We start from the raw sequence: 19006 nt of genomic DNA, 5'->3' as shown, positions 1-19006 counted from the left end.
ACTCTAAATAAATCCAGAGCATGTTCTTGTTTACAATACCTCTACTTTCCTTTTTCTTGATTAAAAAAAAGTGTATACATGTCCTTACATTAGTAAGTAATAGTAGTAATAGTCCATTACATTACTTCAATAAGGAATGTGTGTATAGTTGGTTGTATCCAGGCTCAAACAGGAAAAACAAAACCTGCTCCTGGCCTGAAACACCTGTGAGCTGAGGTGGGCGGGGCTTGTTACTGTAAGTGGAGCCGACAGGGCAGGTACGACAAGATATTAGTTTGCACAGGCAGGGCAGTTTCAAATCCACACCTTAGTGCTGCTGGTTTACTGAGACAGACTGCAGGGCTCCACTTTGTTGTTGTGGTTTCAGAGGAAAACGTCATGAGGTAAGTCTGTTTAAGATCTTTTACTGTTATTTGTGAAAGAGGGCAACACTTGTGTTGTAGCGTTTAGTTTTGATTGTGATGGATCACAAGTGTTGGGGAAGTTACCTTAAAAAGCACAGCTGTTACACCCAGCAATGACTGCACACTGTTAACACTTTGAACAACAGCCACCTGAGAGAAAAGTCTGTGTTTCAATAACTACAGCCAATTAGAACCTAGCATAGTCTTGTACAATACATTTCATTTATTATTTTACAGTATAATTCCTACAAAGGTGAACTTGATGTACTGCACAACAAAGCACTGTAAAGATCAAACAAATACAAATGTGAGTTCTAATACGACTTGCCCACTTATAAATAGTGGTCTTAAAATCATACATAACACAAAAAGTAAAGTACATAACCACACATTGGAAAGTGCAAAGAATATGAGCTTTGGTTAAGCCACCTGCCTACATAAACCAAAGGTCCATGTGGAGGAATTGCACCTAAATTACAGCCAGAAAACTCCCCGAGAAATATAGAACTCCTCTGAGCATGTGTTGCTTATGGGCAAAAATCAATACCTTTGACCTTTGACTAATTGACTTATCTTATTGAGACTTTAACCTGTCCCAAACAAAATAATCCAATCAGCGCTTCACGCCAGAACTGCAGGAAATTGTGTATATGTTTGGCAGTAGGAAGAAAACTCAACATATTGCCACGTTTAATAATGACAACGGTGCAATCAAATGGTCTTTGTCAGGTGATCATTTTTTTCACACAAAAAAAGCATAAAATGATAAACTGACAAAGATTATTTTTTATCATTCATTGCGAATTTTGTGGCATTAGTGTGAGGACTTGTCTTCTTTTTCTTGCTGCTGATTTTTTATTTCCCTGCATCTACTTAATGTGGGTATAATGCCCCTGCTGCATATTTTTGCAGGAAACCTTGAAAATGTCTTATTTAACTACAACTAAAACAGCAAAGGAAACATTCGACCTAATCTCTTTGGATTTTCTCTAAAGGCCAAGGTGTTTGTAATTTTACTAATTGAACTTTACAAGTTAGACCTAAGAGTGTCAAATCAAATGTAATACTCTACTTAACTGCAAAGGCAGATGGCTGTCCACAAATGAGTTTGGTTCTGCTCGCAGTTTCTGCCTTTTTCAGGAACGTTTTTTTCATCGCCTCTGACTGTTGCCATTGTTGCTCGAGGTGGATCATTGTGTCTCAGTCAATAAAATAAAAAGAGAGAATGGCAGAGACATACCTTTGTGTAAGGTGTCATAAGATAACTGTTTTATGTCATTTGGGGCTTTACAACTAAAACATAATTGATTGATTTTTGTGTATCAACAAGCTGTTCAAAGTGAAGCTCGCCTGTCTCGAACACTGTGCATCACACCTGATGGGCAGGTTTTTGTCAGTTATCATGTATAAACAAGTGCTTCTTTTTAGTGTTTATTTAAGTTAACAGTCTTTTTCCCTCCAAAGGTGAAGCAGAGGTCAGACATCATGTCCAATCTGTCCTGCCTGTCTTCTCTCAAAGAAGAGGACAGTACTGTTTATGTGCAGCCACATTATAAAGAGACTTACCGGCTGGCAATTTACGCACTGATCTGCGGGGGTAAAGAGGCCTACGAGGAGTTCCTCAGGGCAGAGCAGATCAGCCACTTTCTGTCAGACGAGGAGATCTTATTCATACTGCAAAATGGAGAACTTTGTGCCGTTGAGGACAAGGAGGAGGACTCTGAAGAAAAACGGCTCACAGACGGGTGTGAGGCCGGGACCTCGACGTACTTCCCAACAGAGTCAGATGAAGAGGTGCCCGACCTGGACCTGGGCTGGCCGGAGGTGTCACTGGAGGGTGTGGACACCAGCATCAGCCTGCTGTTCCACCCACCCCGCGACAACACGCCGAGCATTAAAGAAGTGGTGCGCAAACAGATCCAGGAGGCGAGGCAGGTGAGGAACATAAACATGAATGAAACACCTCTGTCTCGAGAATTCATGTACAACGACTCATCACCCTGTATTTGCCACACACATGTTCAATACTGAAGAACAATAGCAGTCAATCACACAATGATAGGCGTTGCTTTGCACAAAGGAAAACACAAATCACTCCACATATTTCTCTGCACACAAAGCACACAATGTTTCATGCAGTCAGTATCTATTACAGGAAACTATCAATTAATCCCCTCAAGGTGTTAATCACAGAACTTTTCTGGTGAAGTACTGGTAAGTACTTGTGGTTTACAAGTGGTTCTGTCTTTTAAGGGGACAGACTACAAAACCTTTTGACAGGATTTTTAGCTTGACATAGTTTTTTTTGCTGCAGAAAGATTCAATTCAATTCACTTCTGTTGCAAAGGATTCAAATAATGTAGAGTTTTTCAGAAATTTGGCCATTTGCAGTTGTGAATGCAAATGGAATAATACATTCACCCCCCACTTTATCTGGAAAGTTTCCTGCAGGCTCCCAGTAAAATTCTGGCTAAAAGGCTGATTTGTGAATGTGAATATGTTTCAGTTGGTAGAGTCGGTCATCTTCTAACCAAAAGGTCGGGGATTTGATCCCCAGCTCCTGCAGCTACATGTCCGACTTGTCCTCGAGACTCTGAACCCCAAGTTGCTCCCGCTGCTTCGGCGGCAGCGTATGAACGTGTATGAATGGGTCATAATGCAGCCAGGTACTTCCGATGGTCACTTTCACATAGAAACCACTGCCATCAGTGTGTGAGTGGGTGTGAATGGGTGTGAATGGGTGTGAATGGGTGTGAATGGGTAGGTGTGACCTGTGGTGTGAAGTCGCTTTCAGTAGTCAGAAGGCTAGAAAAGTAAAATGGTAAATTGACAAGCTCAAGTCCATTTACCAGGAAATATTCAGGAAATATTAAAATATTTGTGCATGTAATGAAGCCTTTTCTATATTTTTCAAGCTTCAATTGTTCTTGAAATTTGTAAAAGGTGCCTAAACCCTTACATGAACATCTCAGACCATTTCGGCAGAATTTTCCACTTTGCACTACTTATTAACATTAACGAGTTCGTCTCTAGTTTTAATAATACATTTAGTTAAGTCTGTCATGATGAGAAATCAAATGTTAAGAGTTTTTGTGGAACTTGTTGCAACTTAGTGACCAGAAAGTTCTTGAAAAAGAAGTAGATAATGTGGTTATTGAGGCTGCTTCATTCAAGTAAAACTTGCAGAAACAAATCACAAAAGTTGAACAGATGCATTTCTTCTGACTCAGTCCTCATGTGAGTGCATGTGCAGCCATCAGCAGACACAGATGTGTCACTGTAGCTCATCCATGGGAATAAAAAGATAATCCCTTATTTTGATAATTCTGTTTAGGTTTAAAACTGTCAAACCTGAAAAAAAAACAAATCAAACAACTTTGGAAGTTGAAAGAGTTTGTCTTTGCCTAATGTTGATGGACACATTTCTGAAAGTGAGTGAACAGTGTTTGATAAAACAACTTAAGTTAAAAATAACAACAGTGAGACTATTGTGTAGCTTAGAAGTTGTATTCGCAACACAATCATCACATTAAGAAATGGTTTATTTTGCAGATATATCTGGAGGGGCACATTTTGCGTCAATTTTGATCTGAAGACATGGTTTCTTCTCAAGCTGCTAATTGGACAATGCAGCATATGGAAAAGGAAGTCTCAGCTGGGAGTCATTTATTTATCTATATATACGCCATCAGACAATAGCCAATGTGTGACAAGATAGGCGACAAACTTAGCACAAAATAAAAAGTTAGAGAACAGCTGTAGTAAAAAAAAAAAGAGAGACAATGCTGACAAAGCAGTTTTATGCTTCATTAATAAAAACAAGCCAAGTATTACATTTTTATAAATCTTTTTCAGACAGCAGGATTTTGCAGGAATATATTCATCCTTATATTATTATATCAGATGCCATTTATTCATAAACAATGTAAACGTTAAGATAAAGTGATCTTTGAACAATGAAACACACACAACTGTTCAGCTACTTTACTTTTCTGAGAAAACTGAGCACCTGAGGCAAACCATTACTCATTACTCAATGAACAAGAATAAATATGGCCACAGTATGATCAATATGCAACACTATATAAAAACAAAATATTACTCTACAAACACACACACACACTGTGCTCAGCTTCACAGAGACAAAGAGTAAGTTTGCTGAGTATTAAATTAGTTCTGTGGAAAGGAGAGCATGAAGGTCGTGTTTCACTGTTAGATCATGACATTAAACAGCCAACATGTCTCAGCCTGAATCTTCTTCGTGTTCAGCTCCAGGATTTACCGTCTCCTGTAACTAATAATTCACAAATTACAGCAGGGTGTGTTTCTGTTTTCTAAATATGTAGGAACTGGACGTTTGTTCTACAGATCTAAAAATGACTGAAGAACTGTACAAACTATATCTGTTTCATATGCAATGTTCAATGTACTCACCAGCTATTAAACCTGTTGTATTAATGTACCTGGAACATAAAAACTCCCACTGATCACTACTCAGATGAAAGCTATAAATCCTCAATGCCTCTAAGCATGATAGCAGTCGAGCTTTATTACCTAAGAGAGCCACTTTGATCACAAGTTACAGATCCTACATCAAATACAATATGCTCTGATGTGCTTAGATGTTTTCTATCAAAGATTTTTTTATCAGGCCAGAAAATGTGACTTTAAATCTAGCTATTAAAGAGGGTAAACTTCAGGGATATTTGTATATTTTGTGCATGGAAAGATCCCCATAAATCAGGACGTATTCATTCATCCATTCACAATGTTGGAATATTAGCAACTATTTTATTTTAAAGGGATTTTTCCTCAAAGAATATGGTAGTTGTTGGTTTATCAATGCTTTGATCTGATACTTTAAGGAACCTTTATAGAATACAGTTACATGCCGTTTAAACAGCTGTTGTTCTTACTCTTTATTCTTATACATCCTCAGGAAATCCTTTGGTGATGCTGAGTAAATGTTGTTTTTTTATTGTATTCAAATTCTTTCTAAATGTTGAATATGCCTCCAGGTTATTGCCATAGCGATGGATGTCTTCACTGACGTGGATATATTCAAAGAGATAATCACAGCCACATTGAGGGGAGTGGCAGTCTACATCCTTCTGGATGATTCACAATTCAAGAGCTTCCTCACCATGTCCCTCAGAGTGGGCGTCAACCTCCAGGACTTCAAGGTGAGGCGAACACTCTCTGACAAAAAGACCTAAAACATGAGATCTGTAAATTGTAGGGCGAAAAGGTCGTATCACCAAATGTTCGGAAAACCAGAACACTACTTTTCTCTTTTTAATTTGAATGAATGCTGTGTTTCGGTCAAAATATAACATGAATCAAGCACCAGAGGAGGTTTGTGACCCTGTATAAACCAGCTCTCTCAGAACGCTCCGTTTTGGTGTGTGTCTCTTTAAATGCAATTGGGATGACAGGACAAGAAGCCTCAAGTCTTGTCTAATTTGAATCAATATCACAAGAGTGCGTGATGCCTACTGAATATCAGCAGTGCCACAAGGTCATAGGCGCAATGCCGTTTAATAGCCATTATATTTCCAAGAAGTTAAAAGCATTTTAAGAGCAAGCAGAAAAGTGAAGCTATATACCATTCATGATTTTTTGGGGAGATTTTATTGCTTTTCATAGCCTTGGAAAAATCCATTAAAAGTGTAGCTTATTGTGACACTTTGGAGCAATGTGGTGACACAATGAGTATTAAATTAAACCAAGGAGTAGTGTTTGTTACAAATACATTCAAAATACTGTTACTGAATCATGCTATGCTAATGAACTAGCGACCTAGCTTACCAGCAAGCCTCTACAAGAAATCTTTATTGCTCTGATTAGTAAGCATATAGATGCATGTTGGTCTGCACCCATCACTACTCTCTCTGGATTATGAAAAAATTAACCATCAGTTTCCTGACTGATTTTTATTATTGAAGCAGCCTGGTAATGCTTGGTTACAGTATGCGCCAGAAAAGTAAAAACAAATCAGTATCTTAAGTTTATGTTGGACCAAACAGGTAAGTATAATAATTTAATAACACATTGATTAAAAAGCCTTAAAACACCTTAAGCTTCCCGTAAAGTGCACCAACAACCCCTGTTATAAACAAATCCTCCCTCTTAAAGGTATACTTAAAGGACTTTTTGTCTGTTTTAAGGACATCCGTCTTTTGTGTGTGGTAATCCACCGATGATTATCACAACAGGTGCTGCAATGCACCAACAAAGACCAGGGAAAAGAAACAGACTGCTAGATAGTAAAAAAGTGTAAACAATGCAAATTCATGTTTTTTCATATGGATGTACATGATGTGTTTTTACGAGAAGCACTAAATGTAATGGACATTTTAAGTGAACACTTCATCTCTCAATGTTAATTTGGCTCTTAAATACATACATGTCAAACGTACAATGTGCCTGACTACACTCCTCGTTCATTACATTACCCGAGTCATCAAAGTGTGAACAGACTGAGAAATATTTCTGTCAACTTATGATTACATTTTTCCTCTTGTTCATTTCAATTTGTGCATAAAAAAACAAGTTTAATAGTATGTTAAGATTAATAAATCACTGGTCATGGTAGGATAAAAAAGGTTGCTTTTTGACTAGTTCACATGAAAATATAAGAGCCATAATATATCAAAAAAAAAGTACAACAATTTACACACTTGGACTAGTGAACTATGATCCACATAAGATGTTTTCTGACTTTTTTGGGGGGGGGGGGATTTTTGTAGTTTGTATTCTGCCTGAGGATGCTTTGCCTGTGGCATGACCTTTCTTCTATTGGCAGAAGCATTTAGTGGATTAAGCCTGACATTTGCTCCACACCCTCTTGAGCTCGCTGTCATTTATCAGCATTCCCCTGCTGAGTTTCTACCTGTCATTACAATGATATGAGGCAACTGCTGCAGCCGTAGGACAGACCTGTTGGCGTGTCTGGATTTTCCTGTTGAACAACATCAGGACGACGTTTTGTCAGTTCAAACAACAAGTAGTCAGAGCACACTCTGACGGCTGTGTGATGTCTGTTTGAATTGCTTAGCCAGTAGCCACATCAAAAAACATGCCCCAGAAATAGAGACATACAGGTTTGATCTTGTTGGGTATCACAAAGGGTAAGCGCATTTGTGTGCATTGAAGCTTCTATTATCATGGAAATAGAAAACACTAGTTATACTGTCTTAAATCCCTACTTCCCTTTCCTAATGTTGCTTACTCCTAAAGGTAAATGTTCTGTCCTGCAGTAACAAAGACAAGCAGTCTGGAAATTTACAAACAGGGACAAATGAAAAAATAAGTAAAAATGAAATGGATTTTTATTTTTCACCTTCAACTCAAGATTGCAAACCATTGATTAAACACCTGGTTTAAAAAGTGAAGCTAATGTAGAATTGCTTTAAAATTGCATTCCTTCTTATGGTCAACAGCGGGCAACCTCCTGTAGTCCAGTTGTAATAGCCCTGTTACAGTTATCAAACTCTTAATATTCTATCATGTCTCTAAACTGGTGCACATGTTGTTTCCACTTAAAATGAATAACCATGTAGAACCTCATCTGTTTGATGTGTAATTAGATTGTTTTAATTCAAATAGCCCCTTATTGTATGTCAGTGTTGTGTTAACAACTTGTTTGCAGCGGCCCCAATGGTCAAAATAGGGTTTTTCTTGTTTGATTGATATACATTTACTGTTTTGAATGGGAATATCAACACAATTCAAAGACATTACTTTCCCCTCCCTTTTCATTGGCTTCCTTTTCTAACTTCAACTTTGTGAATCCTTTTGCTGGTTTCTCCATCAGAACATTCGTGTTCGAACGGTTCAGGGGCAGCAGTATCAGTGTCAGTCTGGAGTGAAGTTCCATGGAGGTTTGGAGCAAAAGTTTTTGCTAGTGGACTGTAGAACAGTGGTGTATGGAACGTTCAGGTGAGTCGGTTTTACCTTTTCCCAATCACACCTTTAACCCAACAATTAAACTAAAACGGGCCAAGATTTGAGGAAGATTTTTTTTAACTGAATGGTTACTTTTATTTCTTGTCCTGCAATGTTTCAATAGTTAAAAATAGTAAACAGAAGAAAATCCAACATCCAGGAAACTGTTGTCATACTGAACCCAAATGACACCTGTCATTCATGTACAATCAGTATCAAGATGTACTGGGTATGATAGACAGGCCTATGATTTATAAAGCTGGTAAAGGGACCCAAATACAGACAACTATGCAATTTGAAAAAGTAAAGTGATTTCAAACAAATAATGATACTGCTTAAACATAAGGGCAATGAGATAAAAAATAAACAAGTCAAGAGAATGCTTGCATGCAGAACATAATGTCATCAAAATATGGTAATATAAGCCAAACCACATCTAAAGGGAAGCACCATAATGAAATATCAGCCAGGGGCAAATCCAAGGTGTGAATGTGATGAATGCGGTGAATGCGGTTTGGTACAAGTTTAACAGAAGCTAATTGTACCTTTGTTTCCAAGTCCACCTTTCTGGCCTGATCAGGTACTTATTTAGTTGTGAGCAATTAAATGATCAAGACAACGAGGAAAAGAACCAAAATGCAGATAACTAGGACACAGGAACTGTTCAGAGATTTGTGGTTGAAAAAATATATACAGTATATATATATATATATATATATATACTGTATATATATATATATATATATACTGTATATAGATAGATATACAGTAGGCTATATGAGAAAGTTCGCAAATGCAAAATAAAATCCAGAGGTCAGGGCCAGAGCTATAAAAAAAGGGAAATTAATATGTGGGTAAAGATTCAAGTTGAGGCCAGTTCGCTGGAAATCAAAGGCACAAAGCCACATTGACAATTTGGCAACTAACCATGGCAAAGGGGCTGGTATATTCGAACTGAAAGGGAATAAGACAAAGGTAAAAAGGGTTAATGGGTAAAGTCAGAGGACAACTGTACCTAAGTGCAATATGGCTGAAAAGCTTAAGAAAGATGAAGGGACCTAGAGCAGTGTAAATCAGATCAGAAATCAGAGGTCTTAATCCAGATAAAGTCTCAAAAGATTTTAGACATGTAAGATTTGCTTAATTTTATTTGTTACTCTAAAAATCTATCCATCATAATAATAATAATAATCATCCCATCTGAATGTACTTCTTTTAATTTATTTTTCAGCTACACATGGACGTTTGAGAAGATCAACCTTAGCATGGTCATGGTTGTCACAGGTCAGCTGGTTTGTACTTACGACGAGGAGTTTCGAAGGCTTTACGCTCGCTCCGCAGTTCCTGTAACGGAGTCCAGCAACAAGTTATCCATCCAGTACCTGAGAGATATTGTGGCAATGAAAACTTCAAACTGCAGTCAACTGTCCCTCAACCAGATTCACATGAGATCCAGAGTGATGCACGGTATGAGAGGTGCTCAGGATGACAGGTTTAACAATGCCGTCATGCTGACCAGGGGACTGAGCATGCAGGACAGACTGCATCAATCTCATTGTGCTGAAATGGGGAATCTGGTACGAGGACACAGTTATGGAGGAGAACTTCAGAATCTACACTCCATGACTCGGCTGAGGATGGGGACCAAAGACTTTGGAGTCCCTCTTCCTACAGAGAGGACTGGATCTAATCTGAGGGTGGGTGGTGACCCGCTGCTAACTAACAGGCTATCTCAGCAGCATCTTAGGCACCGGACTCATTATGGAGCAGACCAGAATCTGCTACCATTCAACTCTGAAACATCCCTCAACAGGTGGAAGATGGACACATACCTCAACAACAGTGATATGCCTCTAGATGCATCATGTGATGCGATATCCCCAATGACATCTCCATATAGCAGTCACACAGGCTTGAACGATTATCAGTCACAAATGATTCACAGCAGGTCCAGGGACATCAAGTCCAGGATGGAGGAAATGAGAAATAAAAGACTTAGCTTGCAGGAATACACCAATCTCAGGCAGAGTCAAGAGTCATTGAGGTCTATGTATCCGACTCTGGACAGGCCTAAACTGATGACTCCGTTAAGAGGTCTGGACATGAGGCAGAGTATGTCAGAATTAGAGCCAAATCCACAAAACGGTTGGAGCCTTGAACCACCCAACCACAAAGACAGTGAGCCAAAGGCAGAAGGCGACAAAAGGGAGCAAATTCTCACTGATGGCCACCGCTCTGCCTCTCACAATGATGTCAAAATGGTTACAGATCGAAGGACAATGCAGACATATGATTGGCGTGAGCCTCTTTCAAGGACAACCTCGGCTGCGAATATAGAGGTGAAACAAAATGATCCATCTCTTAAGCTTTCTCATTTGCAGCCTAGTGGTCTCGGCCTCCAGCACCCAAGAGCTATGGAGTCTTTGACTGAAATCCCTGAAGAGAAAGAGGGTTCGAATTCCCGTGTCAACAGTTCAGACTCTGCATTCAAAGAAGGAAATGAGGAGATTCCCATTGAGGACAAAGCTGTTCCAAAGGAGAACTCAGTGAAATCAAGCTTACCTTCAGATCCACAGCATCAAGATCTGCCTGGAGGAAGTCTTGGTTCTATAGGTAAGGTGCGAAAAAGCTCAGAATCAGTTACTCCTAAAGAAGCAAACAAATCAATATCCAGTGAGGCAAAAACTGTCAGAAAGAACTCAAGCACTTCTTCAGGATCTCAGCTTACAATAGACGGTAAGAGTAGTCCCACTACTCAAACAAAACACGAGGAACACAGCCTTCATAGGAAGAATTCCTTGAGAAAGAAAGTACAATCACTGCTTACACCAGACGATAAGAAAGTCTCCAAAAAAGAGGAGAAATCACTCCAAAGAAAGGCGTCATTGAGATCACAGAATCCCTCAGGGTCGAACCAGTCAGTTAGATCTGACCATTTGCAGGCATCTTCAGAAGAGAAATCTACAAAGAAGGGTCAATCGCCGAGCCCCTTAAGGTCTCAGAGCTCCGACAGTGGTGAAGTGGAGAAGCCTAAATCTCCATTTCCGAGGTTATCTCCTCACCGTTCAAGCAAGAGAAAGACAAGCCATGCAGCAGACCAGGACCGTGGCGGGAGTAGCACTCTGGACAAGGAGGGAACGACTGTCTATCGGAGAGAGAAAGTCTACAGTCGATTTGAATATTTGCTCAGCACTGAAAGTATTCCTCGGGATAAATCCATGCACTCCTCAGAGAAAGACAAAGGCTCCTCCATGAACAGACCTGACTCTAACTTCTCAGGGTATCAGACACAAAGTGGCTCTGAAAACAAACTGGGAAAATTCATGCAGCGAGTCGGAAATCTGATAAACAAGAACAAGTAGAGTTGCAAGAAGAAACAATCGTCACTGAGATCAAGAATTAAGTCAATTTTAATATGTAGTACTTCTTTTGATTGGTTTAATATTGGGGCTTTTTTTATTTGGGATGACATTCATCAGTAATGCCAAAACACAATGTTTTGATGTAAAAATACCAGTAAGTCACGTTGAATGAAGTTAAACAGGCAGTATGTAAATTCAGCTGCCAGCTTGTTGTCAATCAAAACAATAACAAAAGATGTTGTCAAGGCTACTCCGCTAGGAAGAGAATATGTTTACCGATGATGTATCCAAGTATAATTTATATTTTAAAAATGTATCACAGCAGCAGATACAGCAACAGTACAGCAGCTTTTAGTAACAGTTGAAGTAACATCCAGTGTTTCCACGGCAATGATAAACTGTCATGTCTGTCATGACACGTCCCGTTACAACTGTAAAATTACGGATTTATCTGGATTTGATAGATTTTGGAAATATTTGAGCTAATGTAAATATACAACAAAAAATATATAACATAGGTTTAGTCCTTTTTTAACTAATTCAGATATTTTAGTGTAGAATTCTAATCAAATCTTACATATTGTACATTTAAATCAGAGTCTACGTTGCAAAGAGCACTTGCAGATATGAATGAAAACATAGTTCATTTTATTATAATTATGGTTGGCAAAAATACATGTTTGCATAACTTACATGTGTTTGTTCTTTTTGGAATTAGGTTAAAGTTGTATTTAGTCCACTCATCAAAATCCAATAGAAAGACTAAAACCAACAGTACATGAAACCTACCAGCATATCTGTTTGTAATCTGTTTTCATTAATCATCCATAATGTTCCTCTATTCCATATAGCTCCATTGTCACCACATGCTAAGTGGATTTATACCCCACTGAAAATAGTCCCCAACAAATGCACTGTTTCTTTAAGTTGCCAAACACGTTGGCTTTGACCTGCATTTGGAAAATACCTGGCCCTTTAGAAAATTTAAACCGACCTGCTTTTAAAAATGTGTACCTTAACTAGGAACTAATGGGCTCATGCATTGACAGATGGATTGTTGATTTTTGTCTTAAATGAAAGATTTTCAAGAAATTCAAGAAACCCAAGGACGCTTGTAAGTAAAAAAAAAGATAAAATAACTCATTCTCTAATGATTTTTTTCTTTTGTTATCTGTACAGAGCTTTAATTATTTTTTTATCGTTAATTTTAATGTACTGTTAGGTATGTTTCCTATATCGTCTTGACTCGTTGAAGACAGTCATGTTTGAGGCAAAATTTGCTGAACTAATGGGAAACATTTATTATTACTAAGTTTACAGCATAGATAGTCAAACCATCGAAGTCTTAGTCCATTCTCAAAATAATCACAGTAAAGACTGTTAATTATCAAAAGTTACCAATAAATATAAACTGCAACTGAGTCTATATTTGCAACCATATATTGTTGGAAAAGTGAACCTAAAAAAACTACAATGTTCACTTTTTGAATGTATACTGTTAAAATAAGCATTCAATATCAAAACAACTCTTATTAAATGAACCAACTTCTTTTCATAGAGCACACATGCCGTGATATTAAATTTATGATTTCACCTTTACCTTTTTTTGTGAAGAGAAGAAAGGTACAGATGAGAAGTCAGAGAAGATAGGAAAGATGTATTTTGGACTGCAAGATAATATGTCAGAAGTGACACTAGCAGCCCCAAGAGGTTGTAAGATTCACTACACGTCAGAAAAAGAAGTTAAAGGGTCGGAAACTATTCCTTTACTTAAGAGAGTCACATGATTGATTATTATTTGGATTTTGTTTTCTTCTGGGCCAACCTTGCTCAGTGCCTAAGTCAACCTCTTTTTATTACATTAATAAATAATTGATAACTAATAACAACAGCTACTGTTTGTTCTTGAAAGAAATGAAAGAAATATACAGAAACACAAGAAAATTGCATCTCACTGCTTTGCACATTCAGGGTGTACTAATTTCTTTATTTGAAATAATTGAAAATATCTACAATTTGTATAATAATAATAAGATCAACATGATGTATAAAATAAAACGTTTTTTATGAAGCTGTCTCTTATCATGATTTAATGTGTTGGGCAGGAGGAGGTGTGTTTCTCGTGATGCAAAAAGAGATAACTTCTAAATGAAATACTCGAGGCACTTGTTCCTCTCATCATCTAGTTCTTGTGTCTCAATCTCAAACTTTTTCATGGCAATAAAATACTGAACAAACGGCTCTCCAAGTGCGCTGCGGATAACATGATCGTCCCCCAATGCCTCTAGAGCATCCTCGAGCTTTACGGGAATGGCGAACTCCCTCTGCTGACTGGGGGCTTTGTTTGGACTGCTGTCCACGTACAAGTTTCGTCTGATTCCATCCAGTCCGGCGGCGACAGTAGCAGCCAGCACAATGTAAGGGTTGGCCATGGCTGAGCCCAGCTTGTTGTCAATGTGCGTCTCCCTTCCGCCGTGACACTTGATGTTGAAGGAGCTGCTGTTATCATTGCATCCGCATGTTGCACACAGCACGCGTTTGGGGTCTTTCATGGCCTTGGCAATGTGGCTCCGGCAACCCAGGCCAGGTGACATCAGGCAGCTCAGGGCAGCAGAGTGGGTGAGGAGCCCAGCCAGCCATTTTCTGCCAATCTCAGACAGCTCGCCCGCTTTTTCTCCACTCTGGAAGAGGCTGCGTCGCCCGTTGGCATCCCACAAGCTGTGAGACATTACGCCGGCATTGTACAGGCCATCATCAGTAAAGAAGCTAGCAATGTAACTGTGTTTACGAGCCATTTCTTTGATGCCAGTGCGGAAGGTGAAGGCGCTATCTGCAGCCGCAATCCCAAACTCTGGCCTAAGGTTGATCTCCATCTGGCCTGGACCACTTGCAGAGGCAATGCTGTCTATGTCTGCTCCCATGCAGTACATGCTGTCCACCAGCTGCTGGAAGAACGGCAAGTCATGGTTGCTAAGAAGGGTGGTGGCTGGGAACATGAGAGTCTTTGGTCCAATCCGATCCGGCGCCCCAAGGACGCAGCATTCATATGTAAAGGATGAGTGCAGTGAGAATCCCATGCTTTGTAGCTGACCAAGGAGTTGCTTAGCAATGAGGCGAGGGGAAGTGCGAAGAGGGCTTCCTGTCACTGTGCAGGGGTCGCAGATGACTCGAGCTGTTTGCTCTGCCCAGGGTAAGACCCTGAAGGTTGTTAGATCAGGGATCAGGAGGACATCACTGCTGAAGTTTGCAGTGTTTGCATGGTCCACTTCATTGCTCTTAGGGCTCAGGGTCAGCTCCAAGTAACTTCTTGGCATTGGTATCCCATAAACCGCTTTCTCCTGTGGATGCAACATTTTATTTAGATAAGATATTACAGTTATGTCTTAAAAACTGGGAAATAATGGCGATTTCCTTAGCCTAGAATAGCTAGAGTGTGGGCGTAATCAGTTATTCCTGCTCAATGCAAAGTTCAAAAACCTACCTTAAAGGTAGGTCATTATCAAATAACATCATATTTTCTCATCATCCATAAACAGAAAGGCAAATATAACCATTTTATGTTTAAAGGATGTTTTGTGGTGTTATGTATTTCTTGAAACATAATGTAACCATCAGCTACAGTTCAGTTGGAGTAATTGTTTCAAAAATATTGGTAGCTATCTACACATTCATGGTTTGGAGCATAGATAGATAGATAGATAGATAGATAGATAGAAAGGGTGATTACATGGAAGAAGCGGACAGGTACTGTCTTGGACCTGGACACCCCGTGGAGGTCGGTGGCCTCGAACCTGACGAAGTTGATATTTTCTCTTGCAATCTGCTGCTTGATCTGCTCCATGGCTGAAATGAAACTCTGATTCCCAAAGATCTCAACAGTCTCGGTTTCGTTATCTGTTGGAAAGAGAGGGAAATAATGAACTACTTAAAACACTAAAGTCCAGTCCCAATTGCACATTCAATCCATAATGCCATACTTAAACTGGGTTGTAGCCTGTTCGAGTAGAGCTAAAAGGGGTTTAAATACTTATCTGTGAAATGGGACAATCATTTTATGTGATGGACAATTTTACAATTTCTAAACTCAGATATTTTAGCTACTTTTAAAGTTTATTGGGATTTTTTGAAAAGGTTTGGAAGTTTGGAATTTTTTACATTGAAATTCCACAAATTTTTGATGCCAGCTCAACAACGGAATGACTTTGCCCCATCAATACGCCTCATATGACATTAACACTGATAATGGGACATAACAGGGGTGTAAAAGTCCCACCTTGAATTGCCAATGTAAAAGGGGCTAATTGCCTCAGATCGGACAACTATCTGGAAATTTTCACAGAAACAACATGACCAGACCTTTTCAGGAGTGTGCACAATGCACAAGTAATATGGCCAAGTGGAGAAAGTGTTCCATTTACGAAAAAATTAACAAAACCTAAACCCAGGTTTCCCTGCAGCATATTTCAAAATAAAGCCCCATTGAATACAAAACCATTTTAGTCACACCACAGTTATATTCCAGACAAGTTCTTTTTGATTTCAAGTTAACACTGAGTAAAGCTGGACTGATATAATCCTCAGATATGTGTACATGTAGGTGAAATGGCATTACAGGAATGCCAAACTTGGTGTAAGGTAGGCTACTGAGAAAAACTATGTTGAGAGAGCACCGACACAAGGTTTTTCAACTGTAAATTACTCGCCTTAAAAAAACCTGGTCATAATTAGATACAAATGTATGTTTTGAAATTGTTAAAAAGATTATGGCCCAGATTTTCTTATAGATTTTTAACCTTCCAAATAACTTAAGATCTACTTCAAATATCAAAACTGTGGGCAGACACAACCCATTGAAAAGCTCCAAACAGGAAGCAACCCATTGTTGTTAAAACAAATGATCGAAAAGAGTTATAGATCCTTCTCCTGGATATCAACGCCAAGTTAATACCAACCAATCCTTTCAGAGATTATCACAAATTAAAACCGCTAAATTTTAAAGTCCATTAAGTCAAACATTTAGTCAAATTCCATTTAGAACATTGATTGAAAGTTTGACAATGAAGCCACATTTTTTAAACAAGAAAGATAGAGGCAGGACTTAAGTGACAGAGTCTTAAACCCCAAAATCCTCCAGTGATTTGTTCTTAAAGAACTCAAGCATTTAATTAATTATATCAAGTATAAAGTTGTGATCAAACCAAAGCTTTACTAACCTTTGTGAGAAGCTCCACTCTCTCCCCAGGAGCTGCCAGCTGCATATGTGTTTGTTGTATCTCGTGGCTGTCTATTTGTGTTGGCCTCAAACCTGAACGAGCTGGATGAATCCATGTTGGGAGGTTGCAGAATAGATGTGCTATCACTGGACCTTTGCCCCCCTTTTCCGGAAGCTTCATAGTTGGGTTTGAAGGTGCTAAACGCCCTGTTGGGGTTTCCATCATCCTTGCGTCCATTGGGTCTTCCACCTCCGACTCCACTGCTGCTGCTGTTTCCATGGAGGTACGTGTATGGACTGCCAGGCTTCCCATTTTCTCTACCTCGGATGCTGAGCAGAGGACTCTCCCTCAGGATGGTCTTCAGCTCCTCCATGGTCTGACGAGGGACTCGGCCAGTCTCGCCGTAAGACACCCTGTTTTTAGATGCCGTCTCTGTGGTCCAATCCTCTGTAACTGTAGGTACATCCATCCTTAGATCATCCACCCTCTCTGTTGGCTTGTGAGGAAGGTGGCCGATGGAGATCACGGTTGGGGTGTCTGGAGGTAAAGCGGTGTTGGGTGGGGAGTGGATGATGCATGGACCTCCTGCTCTACTGCCCCAGTCCACAGGAGGAGCATATTTCCCTGTCACCCTTACTCCTTTTTTGTTGTTCAGACTCATTCCTGTGCCATCTATTTGGTCTTTGCTCCTGCTAGGAACCCCCTCCTGGAAAACACACAATAAGTCTATCACAAGTATGGTAAGATATGGTCATGTTAATATTCATAAAAGACTGCAAGAAATCAAGAAGCAAACAGGTCAACAAAGAAAATAAAGATATATATTAAAAGCAGGAACTGGAAACAATTAGAAAGGTTAGATGACAAGTTGTTACCTTAAAATCTTCAGAGTCATTCATTCTTTTGTTTGCACTCTTTCATAAACTTTGATTTGTTGCTCTCATGTGAAAGCAACGCTTCACACGCACATTAATTTTTATAGACAATTGGTACAATGGTGATGGATTAGAAAATTCTCCAGCAGCCACGGGAGTCCAGCTGGAAACTGGCAGGGACCAGGTGCTGCTAGACTCTGAGCCACTGCTGCTGCTTCAAGCTCATTGGCTGCTCATCGAGGACAATTCAGAGCTGCTATTGTTATGCTGTAGAGGGAAAGTGCAGTGCTCAGCAGCTGTTTGTGCTTCCAGAATAATATGTTGAGCAAAAGTATTTATTCCAGAGAGATAAAAACACAAAACTATGAGGAGCAGACAATGGCTATGCATGAGTGATGTGTTCGTTAAAGAACTGCAGTCTGAATAAAATCCATCTGCAAATAATAATGTAATCAATATGGAACAAAGCAAATAAATGAGCATTTTCCAAAAAAAAAAAAAAGCTCAAGCTTTTTAACTTTCGGCTAAAATTCGGTTTCTATAGGCTGCAGTCAGTCTATAATATTCCTTAAAAAATTGAATTTGTTTTTATATGAAGCACTTTGTGCTACATTATTGTAAGAAAAGTGCCATACAAATAAAATGCGATTAGTTGATTGATAACGTTAATATTCATATGTTCTAAAAGGATATTCACAGTGCTCTGATACAACAAAATACCACAGTACATTCATACATCAGTAAAAAAATGTCTTTTAACATCATAACATTTTATACAAAGTAAAACATAATTATGGATGACGTGATAAAGCTGAAAGCTTTGGGACAACTACTCAAAGAGGGATTGATTGGTCAAAGTCAGTTTGTATTGCTGTTGATTAATGATCATAAATAAATCATAAATACTTCAATCATGATCAGCTATAGTGAGGTTATAGTCAGTAATATTTTTTCAATCTTATAAATTAAATGTTTTTCTGATGCAAGACAGACTGACCCCGAGCAATGTGCAGAACTCCTTCCAAAATTTGGAGACAAACTGGGGCCCAGTCAGACACCAAATCTCTGGGGAATCCTTGGAGACACAACACGTGAGAGAACATGACCTCGGCCAAACTTGGTCAGAGGTCTGAAGTGAACCATTTTGGTGGTGTACAGGGAGATATCTGACCAGTGGTGCTGGGGAACAGTTAATGGAAGCTGGA

The 19006-nt window shown here is 39.1% G+C and overlaps 2 protein-coding genes across 2 annotated transcripts; one reads left to right on the top strand and one right to left on the bottom strand.

The window, feature by feature from the left end:
- The first annotated feature begins 291 nt into the window (after positions 1-291).
- Positions 292-13784, top strand: LOC132982932 (protein FAM83B-like). Its single transcript, XM_061049174.1, has 5 exons — positions 292-383; positions 1869-2339; positions 5423-5587; positions 8221-8345; positions 9583-13784. The coding sequence occupies exons 2-5, from the start codon at positions 1890-1892 to the stop codon at positions 11711-11713; spliced, it is 2871 nt and encodes a 956-aa protein (XP_060905157.1). The 5' UTR covers positions 292-383; positions 1869-1889; the 3' UTR covers positions 11714-13784.
- Positions 13680-18142, bottom strand: lgsn (lengsin, lens protein with glutamine synthetase domain). The gene is made up of 4 exons (XM_061026542.1): positions 17802-18142; positions 16927-17632; positions 15441-15607; positions 13680-15051 (listed from the first exon to the last, which is right to left on the bottom strand). Exons 1-4 carry the CDS (start codon positions 17823-17825, stop codon positions 13858-13860), a joined length of 2091 nt encoding a protein of 696 aa, XP_060882525.1. The 5' UTR covers positions 17826-18142; the 3' UTR covers positions 13680-13857.
- Positions 18143-19006: the final 864 nt, after the last annotated feature.

The sequence above is a fragment of the Labrus mixtus genome, chromosome 2, assembly GCF_963584025.1.
Source record: "Labrus mixtus chromosome 2, fLabMix1.1, whole genome shotgun sequence".
Taxonomy (NCBI): domain Eukaryota; kingdom Metazoa; phylum Chordata; class Actinopteri; order Labriformes; family Labridae; genus Labrus; species Labrus mixtus.
This window is presented reverse-complemented; position numbering and strand designations above follow the sequence as displayed.